This window comes from Boleophthalmus pectinirostris, unplaced genomic scaffold (assembly GCF_026225935.1).
Source record: "Boleophthalmus pectinirostris isolate CB_2022bp ecotype Guang Dong unplaced genomic scaffold, ASM2622593v1 HiC_scaffold_9, whole genome shotgun sequence".
NCBI classification, from domain to species: domain Eukaryota; kingdom Metazoa; phylum Chordata; class Actinopteri; order Gobiiformes; family Gobiidae; genus Boleophthalmus; species Boleophthalmus pectinirostris.
In genome coordinates, this window is record NW_026571541.1 from 24239824 (window position 1) to 24248848 (window position 9025).

General features: G+C 41.1%; 1 protein-coding gene across 5 annotated transcripts; it reads right to left on the minus strand.

The window, feature by feature from the left end:
* Nucleotides 1-427: 427 nt before the first annotated feature.
* zbtb38 (zinc finger and BTB domain containing 38) lies at nt 428-8777 on the minus strand. Of its 5 annotated transcripts, XM_020940500.2 has the most exons (4): nt 8626-8777; nt 7855-8100; nt 6483-6593; nt 428-4240 (listed from the first exon to the last, which is right to left on the minus strand). In XM_020940500.2, exon 4 carries the CDS (start codon nt 4238-4240, stop codon nt 791-793), a length of 3450 nt encoding a protein of 1149 aa, XP_020796159.1. In that variant the 5' UTR covers nt 6483-6593; nt 7855-8100; nt 8626-8777; the 3' UTR covers nt 428-790. The 5 variants fall into 5 exon arrangements, with proteins under 5 accessions (XP_020796159.1, XP_055022988.1, XP_020796160.1 ...); XM_055167013.1 differs by lacking the exon at nt 6483-6593; XM_020940501.2 differs by lacking the exon at nt 7855-8100 and having other exon boundaries at nt 8626-8769.
* Nucleotides 8778-9025: the final 248 nt, after the last annotated feature.

Consider the following 9025-nt stretch of genomic DNA (forward strand, 5'->3'; position numbering starts at 1 on the left):
TCTAAATGTAAGTATTATGCATTTAAGCTATAATGGACACCACTTTTTATCATTTACAGGTTCTGTCAATAATTCCCATCTGAAAACAGGTTTGTACTATGTGCGTTTCTGGCTGCACTATACACTGTTTACTGTAGTCATGCAGCACACACTAGTGGACAGTAACCATGGAAGGATATGACAATAACTGATGCTGTGGTTATTGTGTTATAATGTCTTTGATGAAAAGGTTTTCAGACCTACACTGAAACTAAATTGTTTAATATTAGTTACTGAATCTCTGTACTCAAACATCTGGAGATTGTCTGGAGACTGATTCCAAACACAGATGTTTGCATGGAATAGACTCAGGATGGACATTTCAGATGCTGGAGTCTTGGAGTCCCTGCTAGCCCATAAAACCATGCATATGCAATAGAACATTAGCCAACATTATCAACTTTTATTTAAATAGATTTTATGTTGCATTTCAAACATATTATTATAAACAAACTTCATTTTGAGTGGTTGTGTTAGAAAGTTTATCACAAACATTTTTTTTCCTTTAAGTTGACATGTCACAGGTATATTTACCATAAAGTGCAATGTACAGTGAGCAAAACATGTTACTTAAATATGTGATTTAAACGGTCTCTCAAAGTAACATTAAATTTGTTAATAAAAGCTAATTATTGTGCAATGTGCATACACTACAGCTTTATGCATAGACAGTACAAGAGTGTGTCAGGAAGTCCTAGGTTTTTTGAAAAATTAATACAAAAGTGAGAAAAACACTGAAGTAATAGCAGAATTAAATATCTTCACTGAATGGTTCCTCTTTACACCCCCACTTTGAAATAGCGCTGTCTTTACTCTCCCCACTCCATAAAAGTTTCTTAGACTTCTTAAAACCACTGTTTAAGCCTGACCATACATCTTTCTTACCATCCTTATGTTTAAATCTCTTTTTTGGAGTTAGGTGCATAGAATCTTTAGAATACAAATCCTCGTGTCTATTTTTACTCTTTTTATGCTTGACCTTAGGGGGTGCTAAGGTAAACTGTGACTCGAAACAAGGCGAGAGTGGACTTTTTACATTTGAATATGCACTGTCGTCATATGTGGACATGAAATCTGTGTCTTCTGATTTAGGTTTGTCTATCAAATAATTTTCCTCTTCACTTTTTATATTCAAGTTATCCCGGCTGTCGTCGCTATCTTCAGCTTTGACAATATCTTCCTTATTGTCTTCGCTTTGGTTTCCTGAATATTTCGGCGAGAACCCCTCAAAATTAAACTCGCTGTCATTTGAATTCTGATGTTTCTTTTCGTGGCTGTTCTTGGTTGCCAGATAGAGGAAACGCTGAGGACAGAAAGAGCAACGATATTTCTTCTCCATCCCAGGACTTCGAGGTTGGCTATCAAAACAAGATCCGTTCTCCATGCAATTCTTACAGACATAATCACCTCCGGCTGGCACCTCACCCGGGGGACCCTGTTTACCGCATGTTCTACAAAAACATGGATGAGAACCGATAATGTGCGCTCTCAGGCCATTTTCTGTTATAAACGAACTATCGCAAATGTCACAGTTATACCTTGAGATTGTACGTTTCAACTCCCCATTCCCGGATAAGACGCGTTCTTCTGCCCCCCTACTACTTTTACCCACCTCGCTATCTATAAGCCCACCGTACATGTGTTTGTCGAACCTCATTTTCTTTTTCTTCTTTTTAGCTTTGTAAGAATAGTATGGACGCCAGAGCATGTCAGTATTGTCACAGTCATTTGGATCTTCTGCTGTCTTGGGAGCATCTTGTCTAATACTAGGACTTGAGTCCAGGCTAGATTTGCCTGCTTGTCCAAACTCAGCCATTCTTCTTTTCTTCTTAGGAAAGAGCTTAGAGCCTTTGATTCTGCGACGGATGATAGCTTCGTTGCCTATCTTTACAGTGATTTGACACAGAGGAAGAGGGTTTCCGTCTGCAGATGGACCCAAACATGCAGGCTTGGCTATATATGTTTCAGTTTTTTCGTTTCTGCGCTGTAGAAGATTCTCTGGGCCTGACTGAAGCAGCTCCTTTGTCATTTCTTCAACCTTTTTTGCCGAAGCAGACAGTTCGTTGAGCTTTTTGATGTTGTTTAAAGAGTTGATGAGTACACTTGAAGGATCTGTGGAAGCCTCTGTGTCCACTTGTAAAGGGAGAGTGCTGTTATAACTCATGAATGTGTCATTATTGTCTTTTTCAGAGTTCTTACTTTGGCCAAGTCCCTGGTCACAAGGTTTGTCAACAGTGATATGAGGAACAATTGGTGCTACGGTCTTTGTTGTGACCATGAATGTCAAAGGGAGAGGTGCATTATGGGAGCTCTCCTCTAACGAAGGCATAAGAGGGCTATTGTCTTGTGCACCCTGTTCCCCTGTTTCAGATGCAGCAGACCACGTGTTACTATATGTTTTATATCGTGTTTTACGGAATTTCATTGGCAATAGTCTGTACAGTTTGATTGGATAAACACTAGCTTTGAGTCCACCATTGGCTGATTTCTTTTTCACTGCCAGGCTGGGGTCGATTCCATGAAATGACTTCTGATGGTTCTTTAAGATATAGTATGTCATGAAAGTCTCAAGGCAAAATATGCACTGATAACGCCTCTCTCCTGTGTGCCAGATTTCATGCTTGGTCCGGTACTCTGCCAACGCAAACACTTTGTTACAGTAATGGCATGGATAGGCCCTTTGCCAGGAATGTACGTTTTCGTGCCGCTTCAGACTGGATAGTGTGACATAGACTCGCTTACACACACTGCAGTTATATCTTCTCTGATTGGCACTTGTCATTATTGTCTTTTCTGCTCTTAACTGATTGGATTGGTCCGTACTTTCAGACTCTGGGATGTCAGTGGTGCAGAGGCCAGGGGATTGGGGCTGTCTCATCACGCTCTCCTCATTTGATTCATTTTGGCAGCATGATTCTACCTCTGAGGGGGCTATCTGTATAAGATTTTTAGGTGGGCCTCTATTAGCTTTTGGACACACTTGTTCATGGTTGCGAAGACGTTTAAGATGTATAAATTTTCTGCGACAAAACTTACAAAATAAATGACCAACAAAGCGTTTTTTATGGATTGTTTTGTGGCTGGCAAGAAGGGCCTGAGTTGTGAAGAGCTCTGGACAGTGGTTACAGCTATAGACTGAAATGCTTTCCTGGGTTTGAGGGGAGAGTGGAGGTGGACCCAGTTCGTTTGAGGCGTCATCTGCAGCTGTGGGTGGTCCACAGTCAAAAGTGGCGTCTGTGTTTGCGACTGAAATGAGAGCGGGTGGTGTCAGGACTGCAGCAGGTGCTACTCTACCAGCATTATCTACTGTTTGAGCTGCTGTACTCACGTTATCTATGTGTGCTTCGCCTGGCGTGGGAAGGATACTTTTGGTCAAAGTGGCTCTCAACCTGTGGCGCTTTTTAAGAGGGCCTGCATTCCGATACATGAGTTGCTTTGACTGTGATATAGAAGGCTTACAAAGCTTCTTGTTGTCCCTCTGGCTGTTATCGGCTGCATCTGCAGTCTGGCTCACAGCATATGAGTGCTCTGAGAGGGTATGGGTGGTCTCACTGCTCACACTAAAGCAGGAGGGCACAGGGTAGTTTGACGGGAGCTGTCCCACATCAGGTGACTGCCTCTCTCCACTGTCCTGTGCCAAGGGGGTGAAAGGATTGTTTCCGGGACATACTTCAGTCATAGAGAAAGCATTGGTAATTCTTGGGCCTCTGTCTAATTCAGGGGGAAGCTCCTTCTTTGTGTTTTTAGGCACGAGCATACTGGCGTCTGTGTGTTTGGCAGAGTCACTTTGAACATTGGAAATTACGTTCAAGTGCTGTGTGTCTTGTTCTGAAAACTTTTCTAAAAATGGAATTCCAAGCCTCTTGCCCGCTGCCACTAGACTGCCTGTGTCCTCTGCTCCACATGACGTCACCTTTGAGCAGTAGATAAAGTTGAGGATATTTGCAAATACTTCAGATTTGAGATCCATCAGCTCCAGTATTTGACCTGAGTTCCAACTTTCAGTTGCTGTAAGTGCATTCTTGAAATAGCCACTGCTGGCTGCAAGGATGTTTCTGTGTGCTCGAAACTTCACATCCTCTACCACTATAGTCACATCGCAGAACAGCCCTTGTGAGCGCTGCTCATTGAGTTTACACAGCACAGTCTGAGGGTGAGCACTATCCATGAGGTGTTGAGTGCATGGAGACACCACAGTCATCTACAACACAGAACAAAAGAAAACACAATTATTACATATATTCTGCATTATCTTTTGAAAGGTTTGAAATGGTTTCTGTGAAATCATTATTATTTTATTCTAAAATGTTGGTATGTGTCTTAACACTAGATGGCAGTGATGCTCTGATAGAAGCAGTCAATTGCCAGGGGTGCTGTGTGGGCATTAAATGTTGTACAAAAAGTCAGGACATCCTGTTCTTTTAAGAACATGAAACCTTTTAGTTTCAGTGTGAAATATTCAATTTAAAAGAACCACATTACAAGTTCTATTATAGATCTCATGCATATGTGATTATATGTGTATTACTTACAGTGTAATGGCATTTTAAACATGAAACCGTTGCAACACTATACTACTTAAAATTGTCATAACAAATGTAGTAAATGTAATGGGCTAGGGCTACGTAAATATCAGTAATGGTCCATTAAGCTTTAGCCTTCAGATGATTTTAGCTAGTTCACTCTGGGATGTGTCAGCGGGTGACATGGTCTCTGCTGCTGTGGTTTGTCTGCATCGGTAAAGCAATGACTTTTAGTACGCATTCAGGATGAATCATCCCTTGCATCACCCTAGTGAGCAGAGGTCACCAGTTGATTCTTATATTATGGTTACTGATAACTGCAACAGCATAATCGAAAGTCAAACTAGTAATATATTTGATTTAATGTATACATTTATCATTGAATAGCTAACATTTTGTGGAATATTTGTTTGCTTATTGAACAATGTGATCATTGTAATGTGATTGTAGTAGCCATTGATACAATATTGCTGAAAGAGCAAGCCTTTTCCCTCTGACAGGCCTCTGTTGTCATGGCAACATGCTATGGCGCAGTACTTATTGGCATTCAGCAGGATAGCATGTCTGCTAGCTCTAGCTGCATGGTTATATGGTCACATCGCTAATCACACTGCACGCTCTTTTGTAGAGGCCTACGCATCAGTCCATAAAGGATTTTTGCGTAGTGTAGTTGATCATACTGCTTGAACGCGTTTAAGTCTGCTGCCGTTTGTCCACTGATTGGGCGCTTTAATTATGTACGCTTAGCAACAGCCATTCTTTTTACTCAAATACTTGATGGGACGCTTTCAGTTATCGTTTTCCACATACAGTATTTATTAATTAGTCTGGTTCATTGTCCCTGTATGAATAGCTAAATACATATAAATCTTTAGATACAGCTTTGCATTCTCATTCACTGCCACACCCAGCTTCTTATACATTACTTTTAGATCAAATGTGATTTTCTTTTTCAATTGTACATAAAAGTCCCACAAGCCAAACCACAGAGTGTATAGTAGCAAACTGTCTTCTAAAACCAAGAGCGAAAAGCCAAAACAAAAGACACTATGCATCGCTGCAAAATGTACTTCCGCAACAAAACAGGTTGAACAAATTGAGCCATATCATGCAAAACATACCTTAGTAAATATGAGAGACTGATGCGGAGAGAACAGGAAACGTTGTCATATAGTATCCTTTCGCTAAGCTCTAGATATATTTGCAATACTTGAAAAACTCTTTTTAGTGAGCGCAAAGCGAAAGTATTTTTTCCTGTGATGGTCGATAAACAGTGGTGTAGTCCGAAGCTGTGCTTTTTCTGGTGCCTTTCTTCCTCTCCCTCCCTCTCAGAGCAAATGACTCCTAGCTCCAGTGTCCTCCATGTATGAAGCCGACAGTGGTCCTGAGCTAAAACTGCCCTGCCCTACTCTGGCTCTACTTCCATGTCCATGCTGCATCAAAATACACTCCATGTAGCATACACATCCGAATCAAATGGACCCGTACTCTACGTATTTAATGCCCAGGCAATGAACAGGAAATAGCAACTTTTATTAAGCATGCCAACGCGCTGTAGGCAGAGCGGAGAGAGGCAGTGTGCTACATCACACACCAGCTCTGTGCCAGACCGAACTGCCAGACACAATGTAAAATCCAATATTACAGGATCCACAGAATATAGAAACGAGGGAGTCGGGTTGTCTCTTGTTTAGCAGCCGAATACTTAAGCCCTCTAACATGTACTTTATGCTCCACAGACATCCTCATCATCGCCGGAGCCACATTACACAAGCCATTTCGCTTTCTACATTGTGTGGTGCTGCAGATTGCGGATGGCACCATTCTGGTATGTATTGCAGCCAGGATCATGTGTATTTTTGTCTCGTATAATAATCATGCAACGCCAACGGGAAACGGTGCACACGACCACGGGTTTACCTAGAGCAAGGCAGCTGAAGTGATGTAAAAAGCACCAGATGCGTCAGCACTGCAGACGAAGGGGAGGGGGATGGGAGGGAGCTAAAGCCGACAGAGGATTCAGACTGGGTTCTGTAGACACAAACAGCACTTTTATTGACACAGAAAACATGTCCTCGCTTCACTTCAAACTGCAATATGGTGTTCAGCCATTATATTAAGTATATGTGCAAATCAGCCATGCAAAAGTGAGAAATGTTTTTTCATAGTAGTCTAATAGTATTAGAGCAGCTGAACGTCACATGATATTTGACTTAATGTTTTGATCCTTAGATTCTGGCAAAACTGACCAAAGTAACGTAGATTTATTCAGATTTTTTGCACTGTGCCCATGACAGGTATTTTTTTCTTGCTAAATAAAATATACATGTTATACGTAATTATAAGGACTATAGAATTATATCATTATAATGTTAGATGTAACAATGGGTGGTGAATGTTTAATATACACTACACATCTTGTATAATACTAATTTGTATGAAATTATTATTAACTAATCTATATAGCACAGGCACAATTTAATTTTATTTGAATTTATTTTGCTCATGTACTGTGTATTTTTCTGGTGGAGTGCATGCCACCTGCTTATCTTCATGGAGATGTTATTGTTTATCCAGAATATTTCACAGTACAGCATTAAACATATATTTCTCCATGTAGGCAAGTAGGTGTTGCCACCAGACCAAGTTGCAAGTCAAATCTGTGGATCAGATCTGGATCAAAGAGCGTATTTGTAATCGCAGCTAGTTACACATATTAACTTACACATTGGAATCTACAGTGAATCATCACCTACAGTGAATCATCATTGCCAACCTTATACTTTTACAGAAAACATGATACATTGTAGTACTTGAATTCAAAATATTTCTGCCTATAACTAAACTATATACCGAATAGTTTCAGAGTCAAACCGCTCTGACCTCCAAGCGATGTTGTAAAAATTGTCCCTCTTGAAAAGATGTCACATGCAAACTGACAATAAAACTTAAGCCGATATTAAAATGTAAAAAGAACAAAGTCAAGGACACCCATGGCGATTTTCCGTACAATAAATCCTTACTTAGTTGCATGGATTGGAATGTTTTTGAAACGTACCTTTTAAGTTAACATGAATCAGATTAGGACAACAAATTGTCAGTTCATCTTTCTTGTTAGATCAAAACCACTAATTAAACAGAATGACTAAACTCAAACGCTTTGGCCCACAGGGACAGGAAGCCATACAGACCACAAGACTGACTGTGCCTACCCTACACTCTTGCACACTTGCACACTTCTTTAACATACTGTACATAAAACAATCTGAACATTATATTTTAAGTTGCCTACCAAAGGTCTGAGACGATCTTTTCTTGGTACACCTCTGCTGCTGTTGAACTTAAGTTGTTTGTTTGGACCCGCTAGAGCAGTCTACGCCACTGCCATTGCTCCTCTGGCCTAAACTGGGAGGCTACCAACAGCCCTCTTCATCTGTGTCCAGTTGTTGTCGGCTCTCTCACAGGTTTCCCTCTTTATTTCTCTTCTTGTTCACCTTCTAGAGGCTGCTGCCACTGCTGCGTCACTCCGGCTGCATCACTGACCCACAAAGAGGAGATGGGAAGGAGGGGTTGGCTTAGTCAATGCGCGGAGGCAAAGGGATACATGGAAAATAAACACCCCTGCTCTGAATGAGTACAGCAAACAAGTGGACATGAGGCTGCTCTCGTTCGGCTTCAGGCCTAGTTGCTGCTGTGGTATTCAGGAAATAGGACTGGGAGACAGATCGCTCATTGTTACGTAATGAATATTTTTCCTCCGAGACTAGACTCAGCTGAGAAGGCGGTATCCAATGTTCAGAGGCTAATAATAGGCCATAGTCCACACAGCACCAGTCAGGGCCGCTGGCTGTGGACACTCACTTTTTCTGTCAGACATGCTGCTGACAAAGGACCAAAAATAAGTTTGAAATGGCATTAACTTCCCTTGCAACTAACTACCCTTATAATGGGATAGTTACTACAGCTGTTAAGTCACTGTCATTTTGCCATGCTTTCTACAGTCACACAAGTCTACAATAAACCATAAGGATTGTAATCATTTTGAGAAGAAAAACAGACATACCTCATGTTAGTGTTATCTTTGTGGTTATATAGGAAGAAGTATTGATGTCCTCATGGGCCATCTGTGCAAGATTTCAGTCCAGAATAGTTTTGTTGTAGTGTTTAGGCCTTGACATGGGAACCAGAATTACGGCACTTTGTTTTGCACACGTTACCAAAGGGTTTATTTGCTTGATCCTCCTCCCATGATCAAATCTGACTTTCATTGACATACTGCTCCATCTGCTGGATCTTTAGGGAATTGCAATACCCTCGTGCAGTCTGTGCGACAGACAGAAGAGGGCGCAGGGACAGGTCATCTGGAGCAAATGTAAACAGGAAGTGCAGCAATTATGTTAAATTCACAAAAATGACGAGTGCATTGAAAGTAGGTTTATTGTTCACTATTCCTTTGTTGCATC